Raw genomic sequence first — 17383 nt, 5'->3', positions numbered from 1 at the left:
CTTCATGTGGATTCAACACATGACTGTGACTCTTGATTTGCTCAGCTGGGATTTGATACCAGCTCTTTATATTGTGTTGGAAGGAGAGGGCCGCTTGTTCGTCCCAGCCACCTGGCTAGCTTATCCCCAACATAACCACACAGAAATTGTATTAATTAAATACTGCTTGGCCCATTAGCTCTAGCCTCTTAGTGGCTAACTCTCACATCTTGATTTAACCCATTTCTTTTAATCTTTGTATATTGCCACATGGCAGTGGCTTACCAGCAAGATTCTTTTTAAAAAAAATATTTATTTATTTATTTATTTATTTATTTATTTATTTATTTATTTATTATGTGTACAATATTCTGTCTGTATGTGTGCCTGCAGGCCAGAAGAGGGCACCAGACCTCATTACAGATGGTTGTGAGCCACCATGTGGTTGCTGGGAACTGAACTAAGGACCTTTGGAAGAGCAGGCAATGCTCTTAACCACTGAGCCATCTCTCCAGCCCCTACCAGCAAGATTCTAACTGGTGTCTGTCTCAGGTGGAGGATCCATGGCGTCTCTCTGACTCTGCTCCCAGAATTCAGTTCTGTCTTCTCCACCTACCTAAGTTCTACCCTATCAGGCCAAGGCAGTTTCTTTATTCATTAACCAATACAAACAACACACAGAGGGGACTTCCACATCAATATTGTCTCATTCTCAGGGAGTCCAGTTCAGGCTTCTTCACCCTGTCAGACAGGGCAGCAGCCTAAGCTGCTGAGGATGTAAGAAGAGCCATGTCTGAGATCACTGCTCTCACAACCCTTTGTAAACAGGTCACATGTCCTGTTCCAGTTCACAGACTGAAGTAGGATAGACATCACCTGTTGGTGTGTGGCAAAAAAAAAAAAATTCACATTCCAACGTGGTAAGGAGACATTAAAGAGAAGAATAAATTTTGGTTATTTTTTATTATCTACCATAGTGTTCTCTAGCCATAACTTACTCACATTTTCCACATATGGATAGTGCCCTGGTGGGCTAAGAATATAGTTTACTTGGAAGAGTATTGTCTGCTAGAAATACAGATAATTAGTTTGATTGATTGATAGATAGATGATAGATAGAAGATAGATAGATAGATAGATAGATAGATAGATAGATAGATAGATAGATAGATAGATGATTGATTTTAGTATGAATAGTAAAAGCCCAGAGACAGCTATTGGGGTTCAACTTGAAGATCAGAAAATCAAAGCAGCCAATCACTAAAGACCTTTTACCTCTACCAAATCTTCAGACCGAAAGGGAGAGATCCTGTCTCCATGCATCCTCAGACTCCACACTCCCGTGAGTTTCTGTCTCTTCCCCTTTGTATTCCTCTCATCAGTCATATCGCTCCTGTCTCCATCTCCCTAGTGCTGGGATTAAAGGTGTGTGACTCCAAAACATTGGGGTTAAAGATGTGAACCACCACCACCTGGATCTGTTTCTGGATGGATCTTGAGTAGCCTGGGGTAGCTTTGAACTCACAGAGATCCTTCTGCCTCTATCTTCCAAATCCTGGGATTTAAGGTGTGTACACCACTGCCTGGCCTGTATGACTGACTAGTGTGGCTGCTTTGCCCTCTGATCTTTAGGCAAGATTTATTTATTAAAACACAAATAACATACCATTATAGATGATAGATTAGATAGGTAATGGATGGATGGATAGATAGATAGCTGATGCATGGAAGGGTACATAGATAGATAGGAGAATCCACTCACATCCCAGGATTCCTTCAGCTCTCATTCCAACACTGCATCAAGCTCAAAGCCTAGGATATGCTGTTCTGTCTTAGGTTAGATACAAATAAAAATCCTTGGATACAGCTCCATTGTGGTCAAAAAAACTGTGAATGAAAAAGATAAGTAAGTGTTTCCTTCCTACATTTCCAATGTGCAGTGGTGGAACAAGGGCAAAATAACTATAATTGACATTATTCTCAACCTGGGGAGCCAGAAAACCAAGACCCCCAGAGCATTCACCTGTAGAGTCGTCCTGAGATCCAGCTGGCACACAGTCTGGGCTACTTCACTTCAGAAACAAGAAGCTTTCCCTGCTATGTCACCTGGCTCCTTTTCCCACTTTGACGCATCCTAGATTTTTAAGTATGCAAAGATCAATTATATAGATATAATTGTCAAATAATTGCAGACCACCATTTCCAGATTCTTAAATACTTCCTGACAGTGCTGCCGCTTGAAATTTTAAATCATGGCGATGTCCATGCTGGTGAGAGCACTTGTCCTCATGATCGCGGTGATTCAGGACAGCAGGTTGAAGACAGGAGTCTGGAGAACTAGGTGGGCTAGGTGTTAGACATGGAGGATGGAGGATGAGGGAATGCGTTCAAGTTTGCAACTTGTGAAATCGAGTATATGGCAATGTCTTTGTCTTTTTAAAGGGACTAGAGGAAGAAACAAGTGTTCTTTGATAAAACTAGAGATCAGTAGCTTTGTTTCGGATGATATCTAAGCCTGTCCTTGAGCAGTAAGGCATTATATCCCTCGTTTTCCCAACAAGTAACTATGTTGCCAAAAGACTCAGAGACTTATTGAAGACACATCTTTCATGGGTGCAGAAAACTTGAACCCGAGTTTTCTGGCAAATGGCCCTGTGGGGCAGTCCTCATCCCTCAACTTCCCTAGGCTTATGCTGTTGCCAAAGGCAAATATAAGGTTGATATCCCATCACTGAGATAGGATTAGGCAAAGGATCAGCTATGACATAGGTCACTGCTGCCTGTACTGTTGATGTGGAGTCTACTAACCACAACTAAAATGAATCAAGTTAAAATTTACTCTCTTAGGCACCCTACCGATAGCTCAAGTTTTCAAGGGATACATAAAGTAGGTGGGAGTCATATTGGATAGCAAGCATAGAGGACACTTTTGTTATTGCTGAGATTTCTGTTCCGAAATGCTGAACTCTAGCCATTCAGATTTGAATTATCTAGAATGCGATGAAAGTGGACCCTCGTCCTGATGAGCATGGTCTAGGAAGAAATTTAGGAGGGAAATAGTTGCTTTCTGCTTTGAGGTTGACATATTTCATCAACTGGCTCTCAATAAGCATTACTGAGCACCTTTTTCCCAGCTTCACACCCTTGAACGTTTGCCTCTCTTTTATCTAGTAAGCTTGGACTCATGTCTGAGGACGGGAACTAGGTTAGCTCGCCTCTGTGTTTCCTGCACTGATACATAATACCTATGTTTACCCGTGTTCCGCCCACTTCCGTGTGCTATCCGCACTCCCCGTGTACGGTGCTCTGCAAAGCCTATTATTTTGTTAAGCCCCTCCGCATACCATATTGTTCCTCCTGTGAGTAGTTGCCAAATGGAAGAGCCAATCAAAAACAGCACTGTTTTGTTGTAGCAAACAAGCACAACACTGAGGTGTTTATAGCTAACACCAGCTCCACAGCGCAGTCCCTCTCGTCCCTCCTCTCCTGGCACTGAGGACATTGAGACTCTAATAGAAAAAACCAAGACAGCTGACCACCATGAGAATCAGGAGTGGAGACCCTAGCGGGGAACTAGTTGGATCAGGTTCACCTGTCCATTACTTAGCAAGTCAGCCAGTCCCATGCCCTGAGGAAGACAGTGATGTCTAGAAAGGCCCCGTTCACACTCACAAATACTTGGGCAAACTGTGCTCCTGAAAGGTCTTAAACAAGACATGAAACATGCAGGGTTTTTCTTAAAATTGTATTTTTATTCTTTTATTTGTGTATGCGTGTGTGTGACATGTGTGTGAGTGCCTGCAGAGACCAGCAAAGGGTGTCAGGTCCCCTGGATCTGGAATTTACAGGCAGTTATAAACAGCCTGACATGTGCGCTGGATCTGAACTTGGGTCCTCTGAAAGAATAGCAAACATTCTTAATTGCTGTGCGCCACCTCAGCAGACTCAGAAGATGGCTTTTCAATTCCTCTTTGTCATTTTCTGTGTGTCTTAGGATGTCGCATAACCCTGTAAAGAGGTAGAAAAGGGAGATGAATATACGGAGATAGACCAGAGAGTTTCTCATCCACCAATCTACTGCTTATTCTCTTTGTCTTTCACGGTAAAGTTAAATAAAAGCTCAGAACCAAATTCATTTCATCTTAATTTTCTTTTCAGCTCTTGGTACAAGTGATTTTCAGTACACGTGGTAATTTCCCTAAGTGTGCACACAGTGTTTCTATCTTATCTCCCCAGGTACCCTATTCTCCTTTCGAGACAAATAATATTGCAGGATATTATATATAGACATACAAACACACATAAACATACATCTTAGGCACCCTCCCACAGTCACTCTACATATGAATCGCCAGATGTGTGTTGGTGCAACTGTGTCCACGTGCCCTCCCTTGGCACAAGCAGCTCTTTAAATATCTGAACCTTGTCATCCTCCTATACTGTGCTGGTGCCACCCTGCCTGGCTCAATTTGGATGTTTACTCACCACGAGCGCCGTTGGCCTCCTCCCAGCTCCGGAGTCTCCTCTATGGAGTAGTATCACAGCTTGCTCATCTGATCCCCCACATGAAAAATTAGGTAGGCTATTTCTGGCTTTTACTGTTCTAACTCATGCCATAATGAGCATCCTGGTACATCTGTTACTTTCTACGTGGGCAATTATATCAGTGGAATACATTTCCAAGAGAGAAGTTTAGATTAGAAGACACATGAATATATTTGCATGATATTGGCCAGTGTGGACAAATATCCTGCAAAGACTCTATACTCCTTCACCATCCTCTCAGCAATCTGTAAGAGCCAAGTTTCTAATCCTGTGGATCCTTTCTCAGGGACTTATAGCTTGAGACATGTATTTGCCAGAATTGATCAGGCCAGTGTTCATGCCTATGTCTGTGTATGTGTGTGTGTGATGATTTTGTAGCAAAAAATAAACATGAAAACTACAGTGTAGTGAGCTATCACTGTCCGTTCTTTAATTCCTCCTGTTTAAGCGAGAGACTCCGCCGCGTGCCCAATGTCCTTATGCATGCGGTGTTGAAGGAATGACTCAACTGGTACCTGGAAGGAATGGGATGGGTAGAAAGAGCTCCAAGAACTGGAGAAGGGGCCAAGGTATAAGACAATAAAATAGCTGCAGTTCTCCGGAAGGTCCGCCCCTTTAAGGATTGGTATGTGTTTTGCCCCCTGCTAATGCAAGGAGTATAGAATGAGCACGGGAGGGCTCTGCCTCTAAGAAGCTCGTATGGAGAAACCTGTGAAATCCTGCAACAGGGTAATAGGGCCAACAGCTGTGAAGACCACAAACTCTGAGACCTTGTCAAATATTCTTCTGTTTACCATCTCATCCAGTTCTTACAAAAACATGAGTAAACATGAGTTAACCTCAACTCCCAGCTGTGACCCAATACCACATAGTGCATGGCAAAGGCTGGGAAGAGACTAAGATCTGTTTGACTTCAGAGTCTTCAAAGGAGAACTGGAGATGCTGAGAGTGCACAAGGCTCAATTCCTGTATTTCTCCTCAGCCTGTCGGTGGCTTTCTTGCTTCTTTCTCTTCATAAAGTTGTGCTACAAGTTATGATGGAGAGCGGGATCAGTCAAGAGTATTCAGTGGAGATATGTCCTGAGCTGAGATACAAAGTAATGGGAACAGGAGCATTCCACGTAGAGTAAGTAGCTGGACTGACTTTGGGGAGCACCAACCTTCAGGAGTTAGGAAGTGTCCAAAGTAGAGAGAAAAGCAGACAGATGGGCTATTGAGGAAGTTAGCCTCTGCAGCCGGGAATACCTGAGTTCTAATCCTGACTCTGCATCTTATTAGCTAAATGATTTAGGGTACATGCCCCTTTACACCTCTGATCCTTTGCCTGTAAGGTTGAGCAAATAAGCTCTTTACCTCATGGGTTGTTGAAAGGATTGAATGAGTTTGTGTATCTTGGGTGCTTAGAATGGTGTCTGCTTCACACCCATTCTGTTTCCTCACGCTCTAGACTGTCTCAATTCTAGATGCAAGCTAGATATAAAGAAGAAGGAAGTCAAATGTATACCTTATCTGTAGGGTTTATAATGGAAAACTACTGCATGTTCTCAGAGATGTAAACAGTGCTGTAAAATGAGAAGAAAGCGGAAAACCGTTTAATGGGGGAGACATGGGCCTTTAGCTCTGAATGGTCCCATCAAGTGGGGTTGAACTTGTGGGTTTCCTGGTGTAAGTCCAAGTGGGCTTTTTATTGACTGTCTTTTTGTTTATGACATCTTTATTTGACATTAAAATGTAATGACCTGCCTCAAATAAGGTGAACAAGCAGAGGAGGACAGTTTGAAAAAGAACTGCATGTGGGTGTCACTCTTGAATTTCTCCTTTTTCTTTTTGGTACCATAAAATATCTCAAGGAAACCCAAGTGGAAATCTAACGGAAGCCCTGCAGCTGCTCCAGCTGCTCCACCTTTTCTTCTGTCCATTTCACATCACCTGTAGAGTCACATCTAGGTGGGACCTTAAAGGAGGCAAAGTGTGTGTGAGGTTATTGCTCCACGGAATCAGCTGATGCAATTTTCATGTCTTCTCTGGCTTCCATCTCCTTCTATGTCATCCCACTACCCAATCTGAGATCCAAAATGAAGCCCAAGTAGGATGTCCTTCCTCTGCGCAAGTTAAGTCTCTTCCTCTCCCCAGCCAACTCCTGAAAAGCTGTCTTTTGTAAGAAAAACATGTGATGACCATTTCCAGGATGCAAATCCTCTGTGCCCTCCCATATCTGTATTCTAACCAGGCACGTGGAGTTAGTTCTCATCCACTTCTCCCAAGTCAGCTCACACTATCAAGTGGGAGAATGTTTGTGCAAAAGAATGAGGAGTCTGCCCTTCCCAACATAGGAGCAGGTTTGTTTCATTCATAATCTGCCTTCCTCTCCAGACTTCATCTCAAAGACAAAGATTTGATCTATTTTCCATATCAATGCCTTATAGATTATCCTCTGTAAACATCTGGCAAAAGCGTGTAAACAGGTACATGATGGTCAGTGGTTGTAAGAGAAACAGTTTAGAGGCAGGAGGATTGCTCTGTGAAGGAATAGGGGTGCAACTAGGGACCATAGAGACTTGACGGAACAATGATCTCCATGCCTAGTTTGGAGGAGCTAGCTGCCCACACTTCCATGCCTTCACGTGGCATTCCACTTGTAGTAGGAACCCACTCTATGTCTACTGGGTTGATAAACCTTATATTTGTGGAAGTAAATCTGATATAATATTATGTGTGTTATATTGTATGTATAATATAGATAGTAGTCTACAGTTCATCACATTTGTGGGGAAAGAGAAGACATGACCACTTCATGGTGAATTGTATGGTCGTAGATCCTCTGTTACTTGAAAAATCTGTCCTTAGAATGGCATGGCTACTGGAAATGAAAGGGCAACATTATTGTTGGGTAGTGAAGTAGAGAGAGGAAGAGTCCAGGAGCTATATTGGAACTGGCAGGACAACTAAATGAGAACAAAAAAGTCTTAAGTGTGTGCTTTAGAAAGTTTTCACCAGGAAAGACTATGGGAAGGAGGACCAGGCTCAGAGCTGAGCCCCAGATGCTGAGTTCTCACCTTAGTCTCGCCCCAAACTGGACCTTGTTGCCTAACTTCTGTATGCATTACTCAAGCCAGCTTGGAATCCTAAACTCCCTGAAACAGTTCTGTGAACAGAACGTGGGAGAGGGCAGGGCCAAAGACACAAGAAGATTAAAGACAGAATTAACTGAATCCCAGCACTTGGGAGGCAGAGGCAGATGGATCTCTGTGAGTTGGAGGTCAACCTGGTCTATAAAGCCAGGACTGTTTAACAGAGAAACCCTGTCTCGAAAAACAAAACAAAAAATAGAATTAACCTTATTGAGAAAAAATAAATGAGATACACCTAAATTACTGTTAACTTGTTTTAAGGTTTCTTAATTTCATTAAGCCCTGATTTTATTCCATTGTTATGATATCAGTTGATATCAATGCCCAAGGTCTCAAGAACCGACACTGTACAGAGTTGTGAGCTTCCCTGGTGTGATCTCTGGGCTCCTGCACGCTGTTCCAGGTGTGCCCGCTGAGACTGGCTGGAGATACCCCTACCCCAGAAGCACCCAGGTAGAACAGGCAACTTCTTTTTACCTCCCATTAATCTTCAGCTTGTGTCTTCAATGTGTGTATACAGCTTCATCATTCACAACAAAGACACCTTCTTCAACAATGCCACAAGAAGCAGAATTGTGCATCATATTCTACAAAGAATCAAGTATGAAGAGGGCAAAAACAAAATCGGTGAGTACACTGTCAGCATTACAAACACTTGGTGTTGGGGATTCTATAGACCTTGTCCTTGGGCCTCCTTATTCCCTCCTACTACCCCTTGACGGAGGATTCACAAGTGCACTTGACTTCCTTAATTACCTTTATCTCATTTATCTGTGAGGCAGTCTCTCAATTTGTCAGATGTTTATGGAACACTCATGAGCAAGGGATTAAGGGGAAAATGCAGTTCCTTCTTACAGCTTGTCTATAGAAAGCTAAAAGATACATAAAAACAATAATCCACATGAATAAATGATAAAAGGTGTCATTTTGAAGGTAGACTATAGAAATCACTGAGTTTGAGTGGTAGGGAAAGCTTCCCTGAGACACTGAAATATAAGCTGAGCTGAGAGGGGCAGAGGCAGCATAGGAGGACGGAAGGGTGTGGGGTCCCCTGAAGGAGGATCAGAGATGAAGGGGTGCAGAGATGGAGTTATTCAAACGAGTCTCATAACCCCCGCTAAGCTGCCTTCAAACACTGTATGCATTTTATGAGAGTAAGTCCATATTCTGTGACCATGCCTTATTAAATAAGTTACTCTATATCAGGAAGGTTTGGGTGACTTTATCCATATCAGTGTCCCAGCAAAACTGTTACTTAAACAAGGCAGTAAGAAGGCAGAAACATCCATCACCGGAACAAGAAGGTCTTAATATAAATAATTAACTGTGGCAGGGGTTGGGGTTGTAGAGGACTGGCTGGCCAAGAAACTCAGGAATGGGGAGGAGAGCAGGTCCTCATGAAATCCATTCCTCTGTGATCTCAGTCTTCCATGGTCCGAATCCTCCATCTTATCAGGCTGAGGTCTAGAAGTGTTATAAGAGCAAATTAAAGCAGTCTGCCGGAGGCTTGCAGAGGACTTGCTTTCTTGGAGTACACGAGACAATTGTCTAAGGTTCCAGGGAGGCATCACCCCACATAGCCATGTATAAAGATACCAACATGCCCTCAGTCACCACACACTGCCGGTGCCGGTACTACAGCGGTAGATGCTAAAGAAATTTGCCGAGGGGAGTGCTGGAACTACCACCAAGTGTCCGTCTAGTACCTCTAGACGGCAAAGCTTGGCACCGTGTCATCCAACATCCAGAAATGAAGTGGATCTTTAAGGTCCACTTCTCCTGCTGAGAAGCAGAGTGGAGACGCCCCTGGAGCTGAGGGCAAATCCATCCATTACTGACTTGTAGCAAAAATGACCTCCTCATCACACTTCCTGTGGGTAAGGCTGGACGGCTGAATAAATCATTTTAGCCACGGGATCCACAACCTCAGACACCTCAGCCGCTCTGTCAAATCCAGAGAGGCAACGTTTAACAGTTTGTAAATGTAATGGCCTACACGCGGATTCGGCGAAACGACTACCGTGCAGGGCGTGGGAGACATGTTGTACAACAACGCGAGAAGAACAGATTTGAGCGTTTCCCGGACTCGGGCTCAGTGTGAGTCACTAGCATAAGGAAGCTGTGAGAAACAAGTGGGGTGGTGGGGAGGGTTACTTTAATGCTCAACAGCACAAAGGAAAATGTGATGGGGAGAAGTGGATCGCTCCCTGCTCCACATTTGAAGACGTGCGGGACGGAACACCAGAGAGCTTCAGTGCAGGTGGGTCTGGGAAGCCTGAACTGCATGTAGGTCATTCCTAACGTGGATGGGGTGATAACTGAACACAGCCCACAGTCTCTGCAGGTGTCATCCTCCCTTGAGACACATCCTCTCCTCCATGTCTCTGGTGACATTCTGGCTGGAGGGAATTCCTTCTCCTTCTGAATTTCTGTGACTGTGTTTTATGTTTTGCTTTGGTTTTTTTGTTTTGTTTTTGTTTTTTGAGACAGAGTTTCACAGCGTATTTCTGGCTGTCCTGGAACTCGCGCCGTAAACCAGGCTGGCCTCGAACTCACAGAGATCAGCCTGCCTCTGCCTCCGGAGTGCTGGGATTAGAGGCATGGCGCCACCGCTGCTCAGCTATCTTTTGTTACTATTTATTATTTGTCACACACCTCACTTTGTTGTCTTGAGATACTTTCTATGACAGTATGCAAATCTGCCACCTAAAGAGACTCACTCTTGACACTGATCTCCTAGATAGTTTAAATAGTGCCTAAATCAATTTCTTCATGTTAGTTCCTTTAATACGGTTTATTAAGATGAACTTGAGTTGTGCCATGCACACCTTTCTATTATATTTTTTTTCAGTTTACATGGTCTTATAATAAATAGCAAGTAAATCAATGGGAAATTGTGGAAAGAGCCATTAAGGACTATTTCAGAAACTAAAAATAGCTCGAAAGCAGTGTCATTAGTTACATTTATATTATTATTATTATTATTGGCACATCCTACAACTCATAACACATGGGTATGTTGGATGCCTGCTACTGAACAGTACTAGTTAAGATGACACGTCCTTACGTCTTAATAAGTAATCTTATTCATTTGTACCATCAGTGTCTACTGTCTAGAAGTATAAATCAATAAATGTTTGTTGAGCTGAATTCTAGACTTGTTGAACATAATGAGTGCCTTTCACCATCCTTATATGGTCAAAAACTTGGCAGTGACACCATGGGGCAATTATGATGCCAATTTTTTTCATCTCCAATTGTGAGCTGTTCTCACAACTAATCCAGAAGAGATGCAAAGAGGGGAAAGAATGGTTTCAGCATTCCTAAAGAGTACTGAATGCCACGTTGTTACCTGTCAGAAGAGTCTTGGTAGAAAACTCTCTTGGTTCATGATGAAGGAGGAGGATTCTATTCAAGAACCCCATCCTTACAAGCTGGTAAGGAGCCAAAGATGGTATTCAGCGGCAGAGCACAAGCCTGAGTTCTGATTTCCAGCACCACCAATAATAAACAATTAAACAAACGAATGCTCGGGAAACTGGTCAAGAAGAAAGGGAAGCATGTTAAATTAGAAAATCAATCAAAGAATAAATTGTCAGGCAGTAAATTGCGAGGCTGTGTAATTAGCTAGAAAATATAAAGTAAAACTACAAATGGTGTGTTTATCTAATATTTCACTGTCATCTCTGCTTTCATAAGAGGAAGAAAACACATTGGGAGGAAACTGAACTCCGTGATAGAATTAACGTTCAGCCCGTGCTCTCTGTTGCTGAAAACCCTTTCTGAAAATGTCACCTTGCATGAGACAACACTGGTCAGAAGCCACACAAGAGGATTGATTTCTAGGCATGGTTCACAAAGGTCTTTCGGTGGAGTGTGAACTGCCACTGTGTAAGGTTTTCAGCCTCATTCTGAATGGGTTCCAGTAGGAAAGTCAGACTTAGTAAAGCCCACTTTAAAGATCGCAATTAACAACTCAACAAAGACTCATTTATGTACATGCACATATACAATAACTCTTGAAATTGATTTGTATTCTCAAGTTTTGTGTTTAGAAGGAGGAGTTTGGGGGAAAGACTATAAATCTTAGTGGAATTTAGACAAAGCCATCCTTGGCATCTAATAGGTCCCTGGGAGTCCTGTTTGTTTGGTTTTTTCCTGATTCTCAGTAGAGATTCCAGGAAACCTAAGCTTTCTACATAATCAATACTTTACCCATTCTCTGCAGAGTGTCTGTTGAAGGGCTTAAGTGTGTTAGATCAAAACAAACATCCCCTAGTGTTTGCGTTTTAAGTGTGCTCCTTAGACCCTAACATTGATGTCAGGCATTCTAAGCCATGGGTGTGTTACTATGATTAAAAGTATCAACAACTGAATGTCAGAAGGGAGTAAGTACATGTGCAGTTTCCTGTTAGGCTGGGTTCCTGGAGTCTGGTCAGGATCTAAGATATAGAGAGTGTTCATCAAGAAGGGAATAAGAACCACTTGAGAGATATAAAACCTGCTCACGCTTTTGGAGGCCTTAAAAATGATTTGATTAACTCTTTGAGAATTTCATATGAGGTATTTGGAACACATTCACCCCGCCCCCACTCATCCTCTCAACTCCCAGATCCATCCCTACCTCCCTAATGGCCTCTAATGCCGTGAACTCCTTTTTAAAATGTATAATAACCCATTGACTGCAATTTCCGCTGTGTGTGCTCATGTGACTGGGGCTATTCACTGCAGTGTGGCTACCAGGAGCCACACTCTCCAAAACAATTAGCTCTTCCTGCCCATGATGCCATCACCTGTAATATAGCTCCTCCATGGGGGATGGCTACTCATGAACCTCTTCGTACATAATGTTTACCAACTTGGTCATGGGGTGGGGGAGCAACCACAGCTGTGAAGAAATACACAATGGGTCAGAGTGCAGAAAATAAGTGACTGCAGTGTACTCAGCCACAAGTGAGACATCTGTATCACACATCCTTCCCCAAGGCTCAGGGACCATCATGGAAGAGGGGATGGAAAGACTGAGGTTCATCTTAGGAAGCTGCACGAATCGTGATCTGAAAACAATGTCTGAGACATCTCTCAAAAGAATACGACAGAAAAAGCATGAAAAGGGCTGGAGAGATGGCTCAGTGGTTAAGAGCATTGCCTGCTCTTCCAAAGGTCCTGAGTTCAAGTCCCGGCAACCACATGGTGGCTCACAACCATCTGTAATGAGGTCTGGTGCCCTCTTCTGACCTGCAGACATACACACAGACAGAATATTGTATACATAACAAATAAATAAATAAATATTTTTTAAAAAAAGAAAAAGCATGAAAAGTTATTTTAAGATGTTGAACACTGATGAAGTATTCAGAAAAGTCACGTAAGAATAATAAGGAGTATTTGGTACTAAACAAACCCCACCTGATGTGTAAGAAGAAATACCCAAAAGAACACATTCTTTATAAGAATATTTTGTAAATAACCAAGTTGCCTGTATCTGAGAATTTTGGGAGCTAAGGCTGAAGTATGGTGCATTTAAGGCTAGCCTGGGTTAAGCTAAGTTCTAGGCTAGTCTGAGCTATATAGCAAGATGATATCTCAAATATACACAAAAGATATTTTTAGAAGTGGAAGAAAAATTGGGGAAGGAAATCAAGACTTTGAGAAAGCAGTAAAAACAAGATGGAAATGAAAAACTAAGTAAATCAAACAAAAATCACACCGAAGAACATCACCAAACTCAAAATAAAATACAGGGATGGAGGACCACACCATGAAAATACTGCATAAACAAGCATGACCACAATGTCCAAGAACCCTGGACTATGATCAAGATACCAATCCAGAGAATTCACGGACCAGAAGAAAGAACGGCAATAGAAACTAAAAGTAAAAAGAATCTACTCACTGCCTCATAGCAGAAAATCCCCCAAATCTACAGGAAAACATGTATATATAAAAATTACTTAAAGTATCAAATAGATATAACCAGAGAAGATTGTCCACAGTATAGCATAAAATAAACTCATTTGGCTATATAGTCACCTGATATTCCACGCAAGTGTCAGAAGCATTGGGAAAAGATAGTTTTCTTGGCTTGTGGTGCTGGAAAAACTGTATAATCACATTGGAAAAAATGGAACTAGATCTGTTTGTCTCATTCCAAACAAACTTCATTCTATGTGGCTAGGTACCCTTAATGCAATGTCTGAAACCTCTAGAGGAAAACAGGCAAATCAGTTCAAGCTATAGACATAGGCAAGGACTAATAGAAAAGATTCAAAGAAAGGAAGCAACCCCCAAGACTGAATGCACAAGGTGGCAAGAAATCAGGAAGCTTGGTCATCAGCGTGAAGGGAACAGAAACACAGAATGGGTATTCTCTGGTTTCAACACTTATTACAGGCTTCCAGTAAGTATGAGTGTCATAGTATAATTGTTGACAAGTAGGTCTGTAGAACATAGAGAATCCAGAAATGGAACCACACATATTTGAATAATTGATTATTGTCAATGGCTCACAAGTGAGTCAGTGGATAAAGGATTCTCTTTTCAATGGTGCTGTTATAATAACTATGATAACTTCAAACAATAAGACTTGGACCCATATACAAAAAGGACCTTAAGTGAACCGTATGAGTAAAAATAACAAGTCTAAGTGGAAATATTTTGATATGGGTTAATTGAAGATTTTTTTAAAGGATAACACTGAAAATAAAAGAAACAGAAACAGATAAATTGAAGCTCATAAATATTGAAATTTTACTCTTCAAAGAAATATGTCTTAAGAGAACAAGAAGAGAATCCACACATTAAGAGATAAAAGTTTTCAAGCATATATCTAATAAATAGTTTATACCCAGAACATATTAAAGCACCCAGAACTATATTATAAAGTGTTAATGGTTGTTGGGACTTCATATGTGGCATGCCAGTGACCAGCAAGCATATACAACCTCTTCACCAGGAAGGTACAAAGTAAACAATGATGAACTTGTCAGATTGACTGAAATTAAGATGGCCAAGTATGCATAGAATGTAAATGGAGTCCACCATCTTGAAAAGCTTTATGATGGCATGGGTGAACTTGGAGGGCTTAGCCAAACACAGAAAGACAAACGCTCCATAATCTTACCTACATGGAGACTATAGCATGATCAGACATTAGGGGTCTGATGGACACTCTGGTGGCGATGCATATATTAATTAAATTGACTGTGGTAGTCGTGACACAGTGTGCACTTTATATACCACGATATCTCTGATCGTGAGAAACTTCATGTTTTTAATTAATAAAACCCTGCTTTCCCAGCCCTTGATCCCCATGCTGCTGTATAAGAAAGGTTTGTTTCTAAGCTGTTGGTACCTAAACTACTTTCACTCACTACCGAAAACCTAGGCTGTGTTTTCCAGGAAGCGTTAGTCTGCCTTTACTTAGTCTTGATCACTGACGATTCCAGCTGAATGTTCACTGAAATGGGCTTCCTTGTTGCTTCAGGTCTGAACCGCTTGCTCACCAATGGCTCCTATGAGGCTGCCTTTCCGCTGCACGAGGTATTGTGCCTCCTTTCCTTACCTCCCCGCAATAACTTCTTGTTACTAAAATTAGCTCCTAGGAATAGTCTTTAATTTGTTGATAAGGCTTGCATTCGGAATTGACTCAACTTGTTTAGTAATTAGGGAGCGTCTTCTTGCGTCCTTCCACCTCTCCCTCGGCGTCAATTTATTTCTATCTTTTTATGTAACTGAAAGAACATTTAAATCAAGAGTCACTCAGCATGAATCCAGGGAAACAGCTTGAAGACTCTAAGTCATGCAATTAAAAAGGCATTGGAAGGAAGTACCAAGGGAGGATAAATGTTCCTGAACTATATAGACTTTGCAATAAATACATTTATAGCTATTCTTTGAAAGAATGAGAGCAAACTACTTTGCAGAGTATCAGATAAGCAGATATAATGAACAGAAATTAATAATATTGTATTCGTTATTGTAAGATGGGTAAATGTTGATAGTGTCTTTATTTGCTTCGTACTAAATAGGACTTTAATAAATCATTTGTAATGGCTTTCCTAAGTATAACTGTGATGGTCCTTACCTTGAATTTCCTAATGGATCTTGGATTGCTTAACCCAGGATCTACCCCTAAGTTTACAGGAACATAACCTTCATGGTTATTGAGAAATTGTCATTCCATAAATGGGGCTGAACCCGGACTGTGGGTCACTGTATGCATATAGACAAACACCACAGCTTCTGCCCTCTCGAGCCTGACAGACCAGTGGGGAATTGGGGGTTCATTTACCAATGTACTTTGGAGGCTGCCGAATGAATGACAAATTTTTCCCAAACATATATTGTTTCTGACATGTTCAAGTTTAACAAGTTGATTTTTTAACATCCAGGGTATATCAAAGATTAGCCATAATTTGGTTATTAAGCAAACTAGAAGCCATAATCTGTGATCTTCTTCACAACTTGCCAGGAGACATTGATAGAATGGCAAGCCAAAGCTTTGCCACAATGGTTTTCTGGAGGCATGGGCTCCTGAGCCTGGTCATTACTATTCACCCAAAGCATCCATGGCTTCCTGTGGTTCTTAGCTTTGTCAGTGACAGCGAGATAAATCCAAAGTAACAGATTAAAGAGAAAGTGCCTCCCCATCCTAGAGAGTGAGCTGGCGTCGTCCCCTTCTCACCACTTTCTGGTTGTCACTATCTGATTCCTCGTGGCTGTGTGTCACTCACCAACAGTGCTGTTCTTATCCCAGGGAAGTTACAGAAGTAAAAACTCCATTAAAACCCACGGAGCAGTGAACCACCGACATCTCCTCTATGAGTGCTGGGCTTCCTGGGGCGTGTGGTATAAATACCAGCCTTTGGATCTTGTAAGGTAAGTTTTTAACTAACTTCACATATAAATATGGTACTAAAGAGGGCGTACTGACACCTGGAGGAAATTTACTTGGGGAACGACCCATTCAGCTCTTGCTCTAACTCGGTTTTTCTGGAGGGTAACCTCTCAGAGGACACTGGCTGTTCTTGGTAAACCCACCCTCATTCTGTTGAGGGTGATGCTTCCACCATAGGGACCTCAGGGAGAGGCCATGGAAGGGACAGCCCTGATGGGTTAGACCTCCCACAAGACTCCATGAGGAGCTGGTCATACTATAGAGAGGGAATACTGATTAAATATATTAGTGATGATCTAGAATATTACTTTCCACAGTTGACTGGCTCTGATCCAAAAATCCAAAATTGTTTCTCTAATCCTAAACTTTCTGATCACTGATATGATGTAACAAGGGGAACATTCCTTGTCCGATCCCCAGTGATAGGCCAAGCAATACAGAGGCAGAGTAAACATACGGATAGAAAAAAAAATTGTGTTTAGACGTAAGTCCTTTCCTAAAGATACCTCACTATGTGCTAATATTTCAAAATTCAAAAACTACAGGTTTGGAAGTTGAAACACTGCTGATGCCAAGCATTTGGGGCAACAATTATTCAATGACTGGTGCAAATATGACAGATGAGAAACTCTTATTCCAAGATGTTTTGAGGTTAATTTATTCTAATCTTATGCTAATAGTATTTAAAGATTGTTTTAATTTGTAGGTACAAATGAATCAGCTGTAAGCTTGTGAGAACTGTGTATTTATATTTTTGTTGTTGCTTTCTATTGTCTAGACCTGTCCAAAGTGTCATGAAAGTGTTGTGCAATACCAGCTCAGTATTTAC

At 41.8% G+C, this 17383-nt stretch overlaps 1 protein-coding gene across 8 annotated transcripts in view; it reads left to right on the top strand.

Annotated features, from left to right (window-relative positions):
• Ano4 (anoctamin 4) overlaps nucleotides 1-17383 on the top strand; it is a 308453-nt gene that overhangs the window by 234713 nt on the left and 56357 nt on the right. For all 8 annotated transcript variants that reach the window (XM_057757919.1, XM_057757924.1, XM_057757922.1 and 5 more), the window contains 3 exons: nucleotides 8176-8282; nucleotides 15142-15197; nucleotides 16414-16535. In XM_057757919.1, coding sequence (XP_057613902.1) covers nucleotides 8176-8282; nucleotides 15142-15197; nucleotides 16414-16535 — 285 coding nt within the window. The remainder of the gene's footprint in view (nucleotides 1-8175; nucleotides 8283-15141; nucleotides 15198-16413; nucleotides 16536-17383) is intronic.

This window comes from Chionomys nivalis, chromosome 25 (assembly GCF_950005125.1).
Source record: "Chionomys nivalis chromosome 25, mChiNiv1.1, whole genome shotgun sequence".
NCBI lineage: Eukaryota > Metazoa > Chordata > Mammalia > Rodentia > Cricetidae > Chionomys > Chionomys nivalis.
Note: the sequence above shows the minus strand (reverse complement) of the source record. Positions and strands in the feature narration are given on the sequence as shown.